The sequence below is a fragment of the Perca flavescens genome, chromosome 20, assembly GCF_004354835.1.
Source record: "Perca flavescens isolate YP-PL-M2 chromosome 20, PFLA_1.0, whole genome shotgun sequence".
NCBI lineage: Eukaryota > Metazoa > Chordata > Actinopteri > Perciformes > Percidae > Perca > Perca flavescens.
In genome coordinates this window covers 8,182,809-8,202,423 of record NC_041350.1, presented here as the reverse complement: position 1 = coordinate 8,202,423, position 19,615 = coordinate 8,182,809, and the positions used below count along the sequence as shown (strand labels likewise).

At 39.6% G+C, this 19,615-nt stretch overlaps 1 protein-coding gene across 1 annotated transcript in view; it reads right to left on the bottom strand.

Moving 5' to 3' along the window:
• alk (ALK receptor tyrosine kinase) overlaps positions 1-19,615 on the bottom strand; it is a 250,536-nt gene that overhangs the window by 216,125 nt on the left and 14,796 nt on the right. Inside the window, exon 2 of the mRNA XM_028566318.1 lies at positions 14,686-14,796. Coding sequence (XP_028422119.1) covers positions 14,686-14,698 — 13 coding nt within the window. The 5' untranslated portion in view covers positions 14,699-14,796. The remainder of the gene's footprint in view (positions 1-14,685; positions 14,797-19,615) is intronic.

Below are 19,615 nucleotides of genomic sequence, written 5' to 3'. Positions count from 1 at the left end.
AGTAGTTTACATTGTTATGTATGTACATTTTAGTGGTGCACGATATATCGGCCGCCGATATAATATCGGCCGATATGGTCATTTTTTTTTACACATCGGTATCGTTCCGATGTCAAAATAGGGCCGATGAATAGGGCCAATGTGAATCATTCCTGTGTATTTGACGTGTGTAGGCTTAGATGTGAGTGTGTGAGGCAGTAATACGCTTAACAGCGTCTATACTGCTGAAATCAGAAGAAGAAGAAGAAGTGTGGGCGGGGATGTTGGTTTTTGCAGACGGAATCTGCGGCGAAGTGGGACCGAGTGGGACACTGGAAACTTTAGTAGACCACCGGCTCTCGGTGGGCGGGGGAGAGATGAATGTTCGGAAATAAGAGGTTGCTGTTCGGTTGCTGCGGCCCGCCGTACAGGTTAGTTTGACCAGCGGGCAGCAGCGGCGGCCGGAGTGGGCTGCAGCCGCGGTCATGGGGGGACATTCTCAGCGGTGAAACGCAAACGGGGGCTGGACCTAGCTAGGTGGAAAGCTAACGCTAGCCAGCCACCTGTTCCATCAATCCTGGTTGCAAGTGTCTGCTCATTAGACAACAAACTGGAGTACATCCAACTTAAACGAAAATTCCATCGCGAGTTCAGAGACTACTGTGTTTTTCTTGTTGTGGAAACATGTCGCCGGGTAAGAGTGGAGATTTTGTTAACACGGACTTGTGCAGAAATTAGCTGCTTGTATCCAACTAAATGCTAACTGCTGGGGAAGTTTGTGACTAGTAAATGCCGACCGTTCTACATTTCACGCAAATTTACAACTGTGTTTATAATCTGCTACATTTAGCTATTGCACACACAAGTAAAGTTCAGCTAATGCATACTAGCATTAGCGCTTGGTTGACTGTAAACACCTGTTTCGTATGTCTTTTTTATATATTTTAAATGTGTAACCATTACAGCCACGGTGAAATGTTGTTTCATATATTGAAATTCATTGAAATGACAATAAAACACATTTGGGTTGAGTTGAATGCTGCCTCACTGTCGGTCTGTAGGTGGATGTGGCTTGGGAGTAGAGTCTAAGCAGTGAAGCAAGTGCATTCTGGGATTTGGTGTCTTTCATCCATATGAGCAAAAAACACATTTTCTGGCTTATCTCGGCCTAGAAAGCACCAATTTCTATAATTTCAAGGGTTAGGCCTTACCTTTAAGTACTTGGCAGTTACTGTACTTCCAGTTCAGACTGCAAAAGCCAGTGTCTGTTCAGTCCAGTTTGTTCTGGCTCCATTTTCACATTTTACGTCTTTCAATACTTTTGGCTTTGGCCATTTAAGGCCTACTACTGTACTTTAAAGTTTTGAACTGTTGTACAATGTTCACAGAATACAGTGACTTGGTCTCAAGTGAGTTAGATGTTTATTGTGAATACTCAGGGTTGGCTTATTCATAGTGTGAATTCAGGACACACTTGTATCCTTTTAAAAATGTATTTTTATATAAATATTTATTTTTTCTTCTGAAAATCTGATGACAGTCATATTTTGCACACAGGTAAAAGTGCTCAATATCAGTGATTTCTGAAAATAAATCACAAAAGTAAAAAAAATGCCTTTTGGAAAATAGTTCCTTATTTGATTATCATAAAAAATGTGTTGTATTCAGAGATATCGACATCGGTAAATATCGGTATCGGCCATAACAGCAATATTAATATCGGTTATCGGTATCGGCCACAATTTTCACATCGGTGCATCACTAATATATTTTATATATATTTATTCGCCCTATGCTAATATTATGGCATATTGACGATGGTTCCTTAGGTATGTGACATAGGTTTTCATTGTCATTGGTTCACTGTCATTGGTACACTGCAGTTCCAAAGCGGAAATGCTACGCTATGGCGCTGACTGCGTGGTCTTGTAGCATATAAAAAACACCACATGGACATGTTAACAAATTTAAAAACTTGATTTTCATTGGAGTTTCAAGGGAATTAATTTATTGTAAAAAAAACACACACTGGTGAATCTTAGTCTTGGTAGTAATGAAGCAGAGCATTTCCAGAGTTGCCAGTGCTTGTGTAACAAGGATGTGTGATTGGTTAATGAGCCTATCAGGACTAGAGGCTATACGCCTATACAACCCTGACCTCATTCATCAGACAGAGCAGAAATTGAGCAATGTGTCGTGTTAAGCAGCCGAAGGTCATTGAGATGCAACTGTAGCTATCTTATTTTGGATATAAATTAACTAATCAATTTCTAGTAGTGCATAACTATGTCATTACATGTTTTAAAAAAAAAATGAGATGCTGGATTTGCACAGGAGTGCTTTTGACATCAAGTAAATTACATCTAACAATGTATGCCTCTTTGTGGAGTGAGAGTGAAAACTGCTGACAAATTTCCCCATTTGCCCTTAACTAAGATGATGAATATGTTTATTTCCTGATTACAATGAGATTATGTCTGGCTGAGTTTATTTATGTATCCATTCAACTTTTTATGGCCTAGGTATTCCAGGCAAATTCATTTCCTCTCAAGGCAGCTGGAGCTGTCCTGTCAAACACATACAGATGAATAGATGACACTTAAAACACAGAACTCCGATTCTGTTGTACAAATAAATAAAGTGCTCATTTCATGGCTTGTTTTTCTTTACCCAGTATGAGTTGATATTAATCAGTTGTGTTCCCCTTTTGCAAAGCAATTAAACGTGTTCTCACTTCCCTGGTTTTGCGATAAAGGATGGGTTTCAACGTAATCAAATGTGTTTATTGACTGCAAGCAACAATAAGAGAGATGTCTGGAAGTATTAAAGTAGACAGAGTGGTGGAGGCGATCGGAGGGGGATCAAAGCCAAATGTCAGGCTTTCCATTCCTTGTGAACTCGTACCTTATCCTTAGCATCCACTTTTCAAAACTACAAAAGGTGGCACACGCTGACAGGGGGTCAAGAGAAATCCTTCAATCCACAATAGACCCTCTATGGCTATGAAGATACTGAAGAAACTACTGACAAAACCAAAACCATAAAAAAGCTCTACAGTATGTTCCAAATCACCAACAGTTTGATAGTTTCCCATTGCCTCAGTCAATAGTTAATTCATACTTCATTTGGTCAATGAATCTCCATTTAAGACAGACACTTCTTTTTCAAATTTAAAGGTTCAGTAGGTAACTTTAATAAAACACTTGTCATATTTGCCTAAACTTTCACTATATACAAGGGGTGGGAATCTCTTGGCACCTCACGAGTCAATTCCGATTCAGAGGCCAACGATTCGATTCTAAACCGATTATGGATGCATCTCGATGTAACAATTTGTTTATATACATTTTCATGTGCGATTTAAAAATATATAAATATAAATCTGAGTTTGCTACTCAGAATGCTAATCACTTCCTAGACAAAGCAGCTGGACAAAGCTTAGATTTTGACATATTTGTCACATACAAGTTTTAATGAAATGTTTTGTCTACGGAGGTTTTTGTTTTGTAGTCATTCCATGCTTATTAACAGGTTAACAGATTGAAGATGGCGCCGGGTGTCATGGCACGCCATCTCTCTGTCCCTGTGTCTTTTCTCTCTCAGTTGTTTATTGTGTTTATAGTGGCGTCTTTGCTTGTTGTAAATACCCAATCGCTGTTGGTGTACGAGCGCCAGGCACTTTATGACATATGTAACTTTGTTCGGAGGATTCCTCATGAGTATGGTCAACAACAGAAATCGAGGCTTCCTCCGTTTCTGGCTTCAGTACCGGAGGAACTGTTTCGCCGAAGCCAGTTTTCCTACCCCGAAAAAGGACCCGCAGGGAGACACGGGCGTGCACGCGGTACACGCTTCGGGCATACATGTGAAGATTAAAACCGTGAGAGGATGACGAACAGGGATCATGCTGTGTATGTCAGATGTAAATTGGATTTTGCGTGCCGACAGCGGTGGATTCTTCCTGTTTACCCGGTGTCTCCTGAGCTCGATCAGCTGTTGCAGCCCTGCTGGTCACAAAGGATGCGTGGAAGGGAGGTGCTTGTCTGGATAACTTATGTTACCTGGATTGTAAAACTTCATCGGGTGTTGAGGTAGGGAAAGTCCAAATGGCTCTCCTTAACGCTCGGTCACTGTCCAATAAGACGTTTATCCTCCGAGACTTTTATGACTCCCATGAATTGGATGTAATGTTTTTAACAGAGACGTGGTTGCATGTCGGTGAATTAGCGCCCTGGTGGAACTCTGTCCTCCTGATTCCAGTTTCTTCAGTTCTCCTCGACTGACAGGCAGAGGAGGTGGGGTGGCCTCACTTTTTAAGGACCGTTTTAAATGCAAACAGTTGCTAAACCTCCCTGTCTTCACTAGTTTTGAACTGCAGCTTTTCACCTTGAATAATCCCTCTCTTGTTTTGGTTGCTGTTATCTATCGTCCACCCAAATATCATGATAAATTTATTTCTGAATTTGCAGACTTTTTATCCAGCTTTTTTCTGCAATATGAAAGGATTTTGATTGTTGGTGATTTTAACATTCACATTTGTTGTATTGACAAGCCTCTGGTTAAAGACTTTTTAAATATTATTGAGTCTTTTAATCTCACACAATTTGTGACTGGATCAACACATCAGCACGGACATACACTTGATCTAGTGTTAGGTTATGGGTTGTCTGTATCTGTAAATGAAATTTCTGTGTTACCTGTTTTAGATCACTCAATAATTTCATTTGAAATTTTAATTCCAAATTCACTCATCCTTGGGAAAGAAACAAGGACAATAAGGTCATCTCGTCATATCAGCACAAGAGCTTTACATGATCTAGCTATGGGTTTGCCGGATGTGGTCGATCCAGTATTTAATCAGGCTCTTTCAGTTGACCTCCTTACATCTAATTTTAACAGTGTTCTTCGGGCCTTCTTGACTCTGTGGCTCCAGTAAAGACCCGGAGGTGTCTTATAAAGAACCATACCCCTTGGTTAAATGATGATTTACAAATGCTTAGAAAGAGCTGCAGAAAAATTGAACGTCAGTGGCGTCACTCAAGGCTTGAAGTGTTTTATCATGCATGGAAAGACAGTCTGACCAACTACCAATCTAGGATGTCAGCTGCAAAAGCAGCCTACTATTCTAATTTGATTTTAAATAATAGGCATAATCCCAGACTGTTATTTGACACTGTTTCTCGACTCTCACAGCGTGTTCATGCAGTTAGTGGTACTGACCTATCTGCACATGATTTCTTATTGTATTTTAATGAAAGGGTAGAGGACATTAGAGCCAAAATACCCCAGTCTTACAGTGACAATGCAGAGTGTGTTTTTGATTTGTCTATCTGCACAGGACAAGGCTTTTCTCAATTTGAACCAATTTCCTTGGCTTCTTTGAGTAAGGTTGTAACGGTAGCACGGTGTACAACCTGCTCACTTGACCCTCTGCCTTCTTGGGTTGTCAAAGAGCTATGGCCTACATTAGGACCTTATGTTTCAATGATCTTAAACTCTTCCCTCCTCACTGGAGTCTTTCCAGCTTGCTTCAAAACTGCTGTGGTTAAACCCCTACTAAAGAAGCCTAGTTTGGATGTAGACTCCATGACCAACTATAGACCTGTCTCAAATTTGGCTTTTCTGTCAAAAGTGTTTGAGAAAGTGGTCTCAAATCAGCTCTTAAATTATTTGTCACTAAATAAGCTATTTGAGCCATTTCAATCGGCTTTCCGGTAAATCATTCCACAGAAACAGCACTTACAAAAGTGGTGAATGACTTGCTACTGTCTATAGATTCGGGGTCAACAAAGCGTTTTCTTGCTGTTAGATCTTAGCGCTGCTTTTCGACACGGTTGACCACTGTATATTACTGGATAGACTTGAGAAATTCTTTGGTATCTCAGGACAAGTTCTAGAGTGGTTAAGATCCTACCTGTCAGAAAGATTTCAATGTGTTTTATATGACAACATATTTTCGAGTCCTGTGCCGTTAACCACGGGGTTCCCCAAGGCTCTGTACTGGGTCCATTGCTTTTTTCACTTTACCTATCCCCATTGGGTCAGATTTTCCGTTCTTTTGGGATTGCTTTTCATTGTTATGCTGACGACATGCAGCTGTATATGCCACTAGATGTAGGAAGCGAGTCTAACACAGCTAAACTTGAGGCCTGTCTTGCAGCTGTTAAGAGGTGGTTATCAACAAATTTTTGTTGCTTAATTCTGCCAAGACCGAAATGATGGTTATTGGACCAGCAAAACTAGGTCATCTTTATGATCACTTTACTTTGTCTCTCGATGATTGTGTAATCAATCGTAGACACCAAGTTAAGAATCTTGGTGTGCTCTTTGATCAGACACTTTCTTTTGGTTTACATATTAAGGAGGTGACCAGAGTTGCTTTTTTCCATCTCAGAAACATCTCAAAGATAAGATCAATACTGTCGTTTAAGGACGCTGAGGTCCTCATTCATGCCTTTGTGTCATCCAGGCTAGATTATTGTAATGTGCTTCTGTCGGGTCTGCCAAAGAAAAGTCTGCGGAGTCTGCAGTTGGTTCAGAATGCTGCAGCTCGTGTTCTGACTGGAGCCTCCAGATATGAACATATTACACCAGTGTTAGTTTCTCTCCATTGGCTCCCTGTTCATGCCAGAGCAGACTTTAAGGTGTTGCTGATAATTTATAAAATATTAAATGGCAGCGCAACGTTGTATCTCAATGACCTAGTGAAACCCTATGTGCCTGCTCGAGCCCTGCGTTCTCAGGGGACGGGTCTTCTGAGTGTCCCAAGGGTTAAAAAGAAGACAATTGGGGAACGGGCTTTTTCCTTCCGCGCACCAACATTGTGGAACAGCTTACCTCTGAACATCAGGCAGGCTTGTTCTGTTGAGGTTTTTAAAGCAAAGCTAAAGACCCATCTGTTTACTGTTGTGTATGAGACCTAATTTTTAATCTAATGTTTTTCTGAGAGTGTGTGTTATATTTTAGTCATTGGAACTGTTTTTAAACTGCATTTTCTATGTTCTGTACAGCACTTTGACTTGAAAGCGCTTTATAAATAAATGTATTATTATTATTATTATTAAGCCTTTTACATGCTTGTGAAAGTCCCCTTCTCTCACAGTAATCTTCCATGTCAGAGGCTCAGTCAGTCGTTTAAAGGTGGAGAATTGGCTTCTTAGAATATGAAACATGAGGTGGTCAGATGTAATGTGATTAAGTAGATGAACAGCCTATATGTGTTTTGCCTCATTATTTTATGTACGTCTTACTAGATCATGTGTATATATACACAACATTTAATTTATTTTTCCTTTTGGACTTTGTGTTTTTTTGTCTGCACTCTTGCCTAAACTCCAAGTTGTTGTCCATTATCCCATCCTCTTTCAGTCACTCTGTTTTCTGATTTGTACTTGTCTGGAGACAGTAACTTTTAAATAAAAATCTAAACATTTATTATAGAGTGTGGTCTAGACCTACTCTATCTGTAAAGTGTCTTGAGATAACGGTTGTTATGATTTGATACTATAAATAAAATTGAATAAAAAAAGATTATTAACATATCAGAATCGAACATCAAATCGTTCTAGAGAGAATCGCGATGCATCTAACAATTGATTATTTTTCCGACCTAAAAACAAATGAGGCAAGAAATAGACAATTCAGTAAAAGAATTATGATTCATATTTGATCAGCGCTGCCTACTTTTACAGTTTGACCGCAGTTCACAAGCAGTCATTGACACTGTGTTAGACTAAAGACTTCTCGGCTCCGATTGGTTGTTATGCCATTAGGAGCACCTGGAGAGGGCAGAGGAACGTGATTCTTTCACAAATTATCTGATTCATATACCACTGTAAAGATATAGTGCCAGATATGACACAAATCTATTTTTATGAAAGTTAGCAACTAGCACTTTACCTCATGATCCAGAGCATCTAAACACATGAACAAACTAAAATAGCATATGTGGCATTAACAGTAAATACAGCATAATAAACAGCAACCAGCTGATACCCATAAAACAAACATGGGAGTGTACCGGATTTTATTATAAAACTTTTCCCTCTGTGAGTGCGTTTGCTGGTTGTCTTGCTCACAACTTAATAAACAACTAATAATCTTAAATTCAAGCCAAACTGAGCAGATTTTTTCATTCATTTTATTATTTTGTATTTTTCATCATTTAATTCCTGATATATTTAAAGTAGCTGTAAGAGATAATCTCCTGAGTGGGAAATGTGTGAGACTAATGCAGCGATATTAATGAGACCTTAATGTCTGAAGAATGCAAGTGAGATACTAAGAGTTTGTGTTAGGGATGTAAACAGTTAATCGACTATTGATTAATTGTCGTTAAGAATTTACTTGATTAAATTAAATTAATTGTCGGCTAACTGAACATTGCAATCTAAGACAGTTTTCCACAGGACGTAGGCCTAATTGAACGTAACACGAGATTCTCGCGGGCGGCAAGAGACCCCACACAAACTTGAGGTGGTCAAAACGGAGCGGAGTGTGGGAGCTTTTCAAATTAATTAATGATGACAAAGACGCCCAATGTAAACTCTGCGGTACTACGTTTAAGTTCAGCAGCTCTACGAGTTCGCTAAGATACCAACTTCATAACTTGCATGCAGCCGTGTTGAACGGAGGAAGTCTGTCGCCTTCACAACCTACAATCGCTGCTGTGGTGGGAAGGCGAGTATGTGACCACAGGAAAGCGGAGGCCATTACTCAGAGGATTTGCGGCATGATCGAAAAAAATATATGATGGGAGTTATTACACTACATGGAGCAAGGATATAATATCCCTTCTCGAGCGACCATTACTACCCACTTGGAAGCACGCTACAAAAACAAGAAGGCTGAGCTAAAAGCACAGTTAGCCGCGGCTAATGTGGCTCTGATGACGGATTGTTGGACGGCACTGACTACAGAGAGCTACATAACAATCACTTGCCACTACATTGGAAACGACTGGCAGGTAAAGTCAGCAGTGCTTCTCACGTTAGAGAGACATACAGCTGATAATTTAGCTGACAAACTCAACCAGGCTGTGCATAATTTATTTTGTTAAACTACATAAATTCCCTTTCTGTACCGTATCCCAACTGGTACAATAAAACATCAACTGAGCAATATAACATGCATTTTTATTCAGTATATAAGCAATATTTTGCTTTTTATGTTAAAGACACTATTGATACCGTGAGAAATTTACATTCTCAGGAAAAAAGCCGCGTATCAGTTAATCGTTAATTGATCGATAAAGTCAGTCAACTAATGATTAATTAATTAATCGATAATTTGCATCCCTAGTTGGTGTTAAAGATTTGATGCATTTTCTGTTGTGGCATTTGATATTCTAATGGCCCTTGGATGTGACATTAATAAATGGGTATAAATCTGTGCTCTTCATCACCCTGTAAATGAATATTGCCAATATATTAAAAACAACTTAAAAATGAAACTTTTCGCTTATTTGTTTAAACTAGTCACACATGGGAACACATGCTCATGGGTGCTTGAGACAAACTATCCTGCACAGCATTAAAAAGCTGTGCAAACGGAACAATGTGCACACTATTACAATAGGGATTGGAAGGGCTGAATGATGCAACTCCAGGAGGATGCCATATTTAAGCACCTGCACCACTGCTCTATCTTTTATACCCTCCTGCCTTTGCAAATGTGTTTTATTCCACTGCTGTGTCTCATTACACAAGAACAGCACTACCAGCTGTGTAAGGCAGATGTTCTATTGTAGAGCACGGCAACTCCTCAAGTGGCTAGCATCCATCTGAGTGCCTCTGTTACAGCTGGCAGCCACAGCTGAACCAGGACAATCTATCTTGATAAAGAGAATAGGTCTGGAGTGAGAAAGATGGCGTATGGAAGGGTTTTGCTAAACAGAATATGGCAACAGGCTACCCTGCTGTTATTCCCCAAGGGAAGATGCACACTGTAGATGAAAGGCAGGTCAAAGGGGGCTCTGACACTACTGACACACAGTGGCAATGAAGTCAGTTTACCAGCACTGAAATGCAAATACAGACATTGGCAAACCCTGTAGCCCCTGCAGCTAAAGGCTGCTAATGGAAGCTGGGAGGCAGGAGGAAGAGTATGGGGGCCGCTGGTGGCGAGTGTCCAGTCGGTCAGTTTTGGCTTTTGTGGTAGGTAATAATTGCCAGCGGACAGCAGATGCTGTAGGGACAGCTGAGATCTATCACTGCAGCCTAAAGCTATGTTCACCATGCCATGTTGTGAGACCTTCTCTAAAGCTGTCCTGTGTAACACAATGCAATATCACCTTCTTAAGAAGCTCCTTTAAGGAGGTACAAGGCACACACAGCGTTTCCTCTATGGTGATTGGCAAGTGGCGGTTCGCCACGGTTAGATTTCTCCTTCTGCATGAACTTCCTCCGGGACATTTTACAGCTGGTGCACTCCTTGGAGAGGATGTGTGCAATGATTCCGGCCAGTTGTAGCATGTATAAAGTTATATGAACACGTAGACAGCTACCGGCGATGGTGTACAGAGTGAGCGCCCGGTGCTTTTCTTCTGATTCAGAACAGAGTCCATCCACGCCGTAGCAGCCTACGTTACCGACTCCGGCTTTGCCTTCAGCCCATCGGTGATGCCCACACTTGTTACTCGAGACCGCTAGTTAAGTTTTTCTGACAGAGACTATGATTATTACTAAGCAACCAAGATGCATCTTAAACCACGCAAAAGATTAAAATCAAAACGGTGAAAATCCGAGGGTTGACCGTGTATGGCCAAAATAGGTAAAAGTGATTGTATTTTCTTTGCCTTTTGTGTAATGTACAGTATATAAAAACTATTTTAAATGAAAATACAGACTCTTTTAGGAAAAGTCAGGTACCAGCAGGATTGTATTTTTTTATTTAGCAAAACTTTTTAAATTTCAAAACTGTCAAAATGACCGTCCTGGCCATTCTAGTGTTAATAACAGGCCACAGGGGGACCATCTAGCAGCATGCTACTCAGCATTAATGGGCCACCTCTTTCTGAATTCCCCTATAACCAAGCCTTGGAGTTATTTTTCCAAAAGCCAAGAAAAATCAGATGCACACAGCAAGGCTGCCAACTTAGCCACTGAGGCAAATATGCAATTAGTTTCATTATGAATGGTTTCATACTATAGCCTACTTTGGGTTTTGGTTTCTCTACAAAGAATTTCTTCTAAAATTAATTTTGTAGACCTACAGTTCCTGAAAAATACTGTTCAATCAAAACGAAATGAAAATATGCCTCATTGTGTGTGAAGACAGGTGAATAAATATATTTGTTTGTGTTGCAGCGAAGTGTCAGTTCTGTTTAATACGTAAAACATTTGGCGCGGGACTTGGGGGGAAGGGGGAGGGGGTTCCGACAGATCTGCCCCCACTGCTAAAAAAAAATCCTAGAGGAAACACTGCACACATATGCCCACACATACAATCACTAAGAAAACAATATAATAAAATATATAAAATACTGCACTAGGGCTAGGCAATATATCGATATAATATCAATATCATGAATATGAGACTAGATATCATCTTAGATTCTGGATATCGTAATAACGTAATATAGCATAACTGCTGTCTTTTCCTGGTTTTAAAGACTGCATTACAGTAAAGTGATTACTTTTCTGAACTTACCAGACTGTTCTCTCTATTATTTGCCTTTACCCACTTAGACATTATGTCCCCATTACTGATGATTATTTATTTAAAATCAAAGTGTGAAAATATTTTGTTAAAGCACCAATTGCCAACCCTAGAATATCGCCGCAATACCGATATCAAGGCATCTGGTCAAGAATATCGCCCAGCCCTTTATTGCACAAGTATATACATTTGTTCTTATGCCCAATTAACATTTTGTCAAATTGCACAACATTTGTGCTAATCATGATTTAATTGGTTTCTCTGAACTGTGCTATTATTCATTTGGAGCGTTTGTAGTCATCTGGCTTTTACTGCCCAGATGTAATCCTTCCTGCTTCAGCCACATCACGCTCCGTTCACTAATCGCCACAAATACAAAAAAAAAAACTTGTCTGGCTTGCTAACATACTAGAGATGAGAGGTCAGAGCTGTCATCATATGAAATTCTAGAAAATGTAGTCAGCTGTGTGCACGATGGATTGATTGATTGATTCAAAAATTGTGGGGTGATCCGTTGTCTAACTGACACCAATTACAGTGAGTCCACTGCAGGGTGTCACAGCCAGAGGCAGTTGAAGCAAGGTCCCAGGGTTTCACATTCAAGGATGTGTTTCATAAACAGTCGTGTGACAGTTGGGTGCTGGCGGGACTTTGAATCATCACTTACAGGATGACCTCCCACCCTCCAAGAGGTTGGAAAGGGCACAAAAAAATAGCGCTGGAGCTGTCGCCACCGAGTGATGGGAATGGGCTTTGAGAGTCTGATGTGACACGGATGCACACATGCGCCTCTGGGCTCACTTACTCAGATGCTCATACCCAGGGTTGTAAAATTGGGCTCCGGTGTTAAGATCACTTTTATTACCACTCAGACTTGTTTTCTTCCAATGTCAATTTTGACTCAGCTGTGCCAGCTTTAGCCATACACTTTTCTCTCCACCTACTCTACAAACAGCTGTATATTGTATGAAATGGTCTTCTAGATGTATGCTTTAGATCAATGTAGGGCTGCCACCTCTTAGTAATCGGTCGTTTTGGTCTCAGTCGACTAAGATTTCTTTAGTCGATTAGTCATTTTTTATGCTTATTCATGCTTAATTACTAATTTCCAAGAAACTTATGAGCACATTTATGGTAAACACAAGATTTAAAGTGGTGCTTTTACAGGATTAATTGTGGAGAAACTCAGTTTTACAGATGGTTAATTAACTACATTTATATTGTGCTTTTCTAGTCTTAACCACCTCTCAAAGCGCACAGCTCTGTCAATTAAATCAACTAATCGATTAGTCGACTTTAGTCGAGGACAGCCCTAGATCAATGTTGAAGGGCAGATCCGTTACATAGTATATGTCTGTGCATCGTCCAAAACTAAATTTAAATTAAGAAAGACTCCATCTTTGTTTCCCTCTCCCTTCCTTTTAACAGTTTTGCCATCTTATTTTATTTGACTGGTCCACTACAAGCTTGCTTTCACATGTATGATGACGTTTGACATTTTTTAGCTCATGGAACGTAATGCCAAAATCTACCTGCTTCAATTCTGCTTGCATAATATGGCTGTTTAAAGCCAGTGACAGACAGAATTATCCTTGTAAATGAGATTCATGAAAACCTCAGAATCCTTTATCAGAATCCCAATTTCAAAGTTTAAAACTATCACTAATATTTTGCAAATTCAGTACACACAACGCTAAGCTGAATGTGCATTAAAACTACAGCTCCATTTCTTTAAAGACTATATTAAAATTATTCTTTTCTTTTTTTACAAGCTGAGCAAAACGAGTTACAAGGCATTGGTTTTACTAGCTGCAGCAAAGTGTTAGTAATCGTATCTGTGACATATAGCTCTGTCAATTCAGATTAGTGAACTGTAAGCAATATAATCTCTTAGTAGCCACCCACATGAGTACATCAGTTCTTAGCATAAATGTGGTTTTTAGACTTAGTATTCTGTTAACAGTATATGTGATCCACACCAAAGGAACAATTCTCGGATACTGTCAAGGATTTTATTAGTCAGAAAGAATCCATATTAAAAGGCACAAAACCCTACAGAAAAAATAACAGTGAATCTGTGATGGTACTGTATGCTCTATAAGGAATTCTGCTGCAGTCCACACCTTACTTATAGAAAATGAATGTATTATCTCTCCCTCTCTCTCACTATGTTTGGCTTTTAAAGTTGATTAAATATGCAATATCTGTTCTTGTGTTCCTTACATGCTTAAGAAGACTGAATGATTCTGTAACTTAAAATAAAGTTAACACCTGAAAAATTGGTTCCTAATGCCTGGATTATTTAAAAAGAAAACCTTCATTATATGGAATTACAATCCAATATTTTGGCTAGCTTTGCCAAGATTACAAATAGCTTCTTTCTTCTTTTTTTTTTTTTTTTTTTTAATTAATCAAAATGTAGTCTTCTGTCTGATTTTGTTGTACCTCTTATGTTCTTTTTTTTTTTTTTAAATATTAACAATTTTTTAAAGACATGACAAAGGAGTACATTGAAAGTACACCGAGCTTTCTCGGTTTCATTATGTTTGACGATTGAATAGCATTACATACTGGATCATTTGATGACACTGTTGTTGTACAGTATACATTCTATACACAGATTGACTTTAATGAGTAGGTAAATGTGGTTACATTTGTGCACGGAAAGGGAACGAGTAATATTGTATTTCTATGCTTGGTTTTATTTTATCTGATGTATTTTATTACTTTCACCACTGTAAGCCGACCTGTTCCCCACAGAGATGAATTATGACTAATTCTATAAGCACTGTGGCAGGTTCCAGATGTGTTTGTAATGGTTACTAGAAATATTTTTTCTCTGGGTCCTTGAGTTCTCACAGAAAGGCTGATCAACAGAATCAGTTTTGTGACGGTGCCAGAGCTGATGGTAGAGACAGAGACGCTTATGTGTGCTGATGGAGAGCTGATGCCAAATGTCACGGCCAATTGGGAGCAAAGGATCTTTAGAAGACCGAAGTTCCTTAGCCTGTCCATCTGTCTGAAGAGAGCTGACAACGTCCGACTCACCTGACATGGGCATGGAGTCGTTGGGAAAGCTCAGGTCATCCTCGGCTACCCAGGAGAAGCTCCAGTACCCTCTAGGAATGCCAGCAGCAGCTCTACCTGCCAATGGTTCACCTGCAAAAACAACAAATTCACATTTTCCTTTCAGAGCGCATGTCACAGAGACATAACATAAGTGACATAACATAAGTGACCTGAAAACCATTACTAAAATATTAACCCTTGTGTTGACTTCAGGTCACATTGAGAAACATATTGAGAAAATATGGGACGTAGAAATAAGCGCTGAAAATGTGTAGAAGAAAAATTTAACAATTTAAAACGTTGGAAAAAGCAGAAACAAAAAAACATGTTTTTTTCTAGGTTGACGGGAAGACAACATAAGGGTTAAGGCATTCAAAGGAATAATTATTACTCCTTGTTGTGTTTATTTGGGCTGTCTGGTTGCCATTGATTTGGCATCCATGCTGAGGTTAGGCATGGGCCGGTTACCGGATTCAAGGTATACCGCGGTTTGAAAAAGTCAAGGTTTCAAAACCACTAGGCTAACATTTTCCATCATACCGTTCCTAAGGTATGAGCTGTATTTTATGAGTGGTCAAGGAGAGAAACTGCAGTTTAGTAATCTATATCCCTGCCAGTGTGCAGTGTGTTTAATAATAAAATGCATTGTGTTCAATGGAGAAAACCTTTTTTTTTTTACCCAGACATTTAAAAGAAATAATACATTTTAGAGCTGGAATTGCAATACCGCACTACCGTGAAATTTTTGCTGAAGGTTATCAGACCGTCCGAATTGTATAATGGCCCACGCCTAGCTGAGGTCCCATTTAGTTGGTAGTCCCACTCCACTAGCCTAATTATCATCATATGACGCACATACAGTAATAAGAACGGGCTGGAAAAAAACATCAAATTAATTTTTCATAAACTGTATTTAAGTCAATGAAACGTCCACAGTACTGCAGATTAATAGCTGAAAAACTTGAGTAGTGACACAACGAACTTGAGTCATAGTTTTAAAAGTCCAAGGGCCTCTATGAATTGGTTATTGGATATTGATGGGCTGCATAATTACCTGTGGAAAAGTTTGCCTGATTTTGTTCGACTCTGTTCTCACCTTCTAAACTCAGACTAATTATCACAAGATCGACCAGAAGTCTGTTACTGTAAAGTAGATTCAACAACGTTATCTTATACTTCTGTAGCCCCACCTACCCACACACCACATTATCTTTCTCAGTTTGTCCTTAGTCAATGGATAATTAATACACCGTCACAGACCAATACACCAATGTCTAGGAAGGAGACTCCTGCATAAATCCTGCAGTCATTTCAAATGAGCCTTAAAGAGCGATTCAGCGTAAACACTGCCACTGAACAGAGCACATTCAGGGTTCTTCCTGGGTTCACACTGAAGTTGTTCAGCTGCAGGTACCAAACAGTTACAGTAGATCCTTCCAGGCCTTTTAACCTTTACTGCACACATCTTTAAAGTAATTTGGGTTCACGTGTAATAAAAGGTGCTATGCAAATACAATTGACATTTACAAAATGGTGGCTGACTAGTCTGTATTAAAAAAACTGTTCATTCATTCATTCATTGAAATGAAATCTCAACATTTACAGCTTATGTCTTTTTAAATCAAAGAACAAGGTGACAGGTCAAGCACATTATCAGTGCGTTTAGCTATGAAGTCATTTTTATTTGGTCTACAGGAGTGGATAATGTGTTTGTGGCTATAAAAAGGACTTTAACAAAAAAGAAAACAAAATAAAAGAATTACTAACAGGGTCAAGAGATGTCAGTAATTGGCAATTAGTACAACTGAAGCATAAGAAATGTTCCGAAAATCAGTTATAGTACAAAGTACCTTTACCCAGCCTGAAATTGAGCAGTTTTAAATTTGACTGCTGTTTTGAATTTAAAGGACGTAGTTAATTGAAATCGGGCAAAACAGTCCTTGGTCTTGATGAGCGTCACCACATGCTGTTGTGACCCTTTTTCCCCAATTGATGGCGTGGTTTGGGGGTCAACAGCTATTGCTACAAGGGAAACTGGCTGGCTGGTCGGATACTGCATGAGTTGGCAGGCTGCTGCAAGAGTTAACTGGCTGGTGTGTGGGGGGGGTAACATGAATTTCAAAACTCTGCACCAAAATTATTTATTGTTTTTATTCAGGAATTCAAATGTATGTCATGTAAACCCAAAAATACAAATAAAAAAATCATTAAAATCATGGACTCAAGTGTCATTATGAAACAAATAAAACAAACACAAAGTGTTGGTCTGAACAGTTGTGCTGTTAGTTATAGCTAGCATGCAGCCTGACGTCTGACTCCACTCCCCCCGCCACCCCCAAATAACTCCTTCCTATATACATTGCAAAACGCTTTGTTTGTGTCACGTAAAACTGCAGTAATCCAGGGGTATTTCCCTACCCAGTCCTCCCAGTAACTGCAGAGACATTTTTGCTTTTTAGCTACGTGTTCATCGGGTCCCGGGACACAATGAGCAGCCAACGGGAGCTGGCTGCAGAACAGTTTTTAATGTTCTATCAGACTATAACTACTCAAATAGTAGGTGCCCCATTTGTAAGGAACATGCACCCACATACTATGCAGCGCATAGTATGTGGGTTGCGCTCATGAAAAATTTGCCTAATCTCTGCCAATGCCAAACAGCTTATTCTGCCATTGACTCGTTTGGTGTTTGGTGGATTGGATGATTGAATGATTGAAGTTTGAAGAAACAAGACATATTGGCAATTTAACAATGTATTCATTTCACAAACAGGAGCCTCAGTAGCTTGTGGAAGAACCATACACAGCCACAACAGCCTGGCACCTCCTCCTCAAGCCGGTCACCAGCCTGGTCACACACTGCTGTGGGATGGCATCCCATTCTTCAACCAGCATTTGTCGCAAGTCAGCCAACGTGGTTGTGTTGGTCACTCTGGCACAAACAGCACGCCCAAGCTGATCCCACAAGTGTTCAATGGGGTTGAAGATAGAGTTCGGTCCCAGACTGTGGAGATATGCGTGTTGTTCTGCGCAACCCACATACTCAGCACTGCTGCTCATCCCACAAATGCATTTTCCTTACAAATGGGGCATTATTTGAAAGGGAACTAAACAGGCTTTCCCACAGTATAACATTTATTGCCAAAAAGCATTGTTACCACAGAGAAATAATCCACCAAACACAAATTTCCTTACTTTTTGTTTTAAGTTTACATCTACATTTACAACACAGCATGGCAGATGACACTGCGGAGAGATGGTGCATTTGTGACTTTTCCACTCGATAGGACTTCGATCCTCTAGGTAGCTTTGTGTCGTTTTGTATTTTTAAACAGTATGAAAGTATTTTTCATGTCACAGAAACTTATCTCTCTGGAGCTCTGTGTGCCGCCTTTGCCTGGCAAAGGCAGCAGTGTTCACGAATAGGTAGGAGATTACTAGATATTACTGTAATCTTACGTTGCAACCATATGTAAAAAATAAGGTTGCAATGTCTGCTGTATTAGTGTATTATGGATTATTATCAGCAGTTATAGTTATCATTCATGGTGTGGACGGCCCTTAAACCAGATTAGCCAGACTAACCAAAACAATTATTATAATGGAATTTCCTCTAAAAAGGCCAGAAATGAGGATGTCATTAACAAATAATGACTGGTGTGTCAGATTTGTGTTTCCACAGCTGAATCTAATTTATTAATCAAATCACAGCTCATTTAGCTTTGTTATTTTAATTTTATCACCGTGTCAATCACGTTAATATTTCCAGCAGGTGTGTAAATCTCCGCTCAGTTCTCTCAATAAATTAGGGCAGGTGCATATTTAATTAAACTTCTTTTTCCATGTTTAATCGCAAAAGATAACACAAATATATATAGAAAGTTTTTTTCTCTTGTGTCTTTAATAATTTATCGTTTCGGTGTTTCTGTTTGGTGCCCATGAAAATCTTTGCTTTAATAACGCTGTTCAAAATGTACTCATGGAAAACATTATTTATGGCAACCCTGTCACCCACACAAGCATGTGCATAACAAACATACTGTATACTCCTGTGCACAGTCACTAGTCCATGTACAATTCACCACTACAGAGGAGAATTAACTCAGCTCAGTGAACAGTCTAATTCTGTCCCACCCACACTACATCCTATCCCACATACAATCCTTCAAATGCTTAGTGGATTCATCAATGAGGCTTGACTCAACCTGTCACTTATACATGGCTGTGCACGGACATACATCTCACTTAGGCTGTTTCTTTTTGACTCTCAATCATTCAAATGTCCATAGCCACATATTTTGTTTTTAGTGAGACTGAAGTGGATAGTTCCTGCAAAGTCCTTAAAGATATGGGGCACTAAAGCACAAGGGAGAGACACTTAGGACAGCTTGCTAGGTATGGGGAGGAACCATTTTGAGGGGACAGTACTATACATGATGTATGTGGTGCCTGTGGGCTTTGTTTCACACCAGTGCAATGATCCGGAAATGAAGCCAATTACCCATGAAAAGGTGTGGGAGGGTAAGTGTACAGGTAGTGGATCTGTAGGTCTAAGCAAGACCTGGTGTGGTCTTCACTGGAATGGGATGGATTCGGAAATGTTTTGCAAGTTAAATAGATATTTTTTCTAATATGTATATGAGCCTTGCTGATGTGAGAAGGTCTTAGCTTAAGAAAGAAGTTTGGAAAATGTAACGTAACACAGCTGGAGTATCAAGCTATTACAGCTAATTAAAAGGGAAATGAGGTTGCCAGCAGTTTACGCGGTTGAATTTTCATACTCCTTGGCCTATTGCATCACAATTGTCCTCTTCTTTTTACCCCTTAATTAAAGATTTACCTTGGGATACATCCATTACTGCCTAAATAAATTGATTACCTGTCTAGCGCAGCGACGCGTCATTAAATG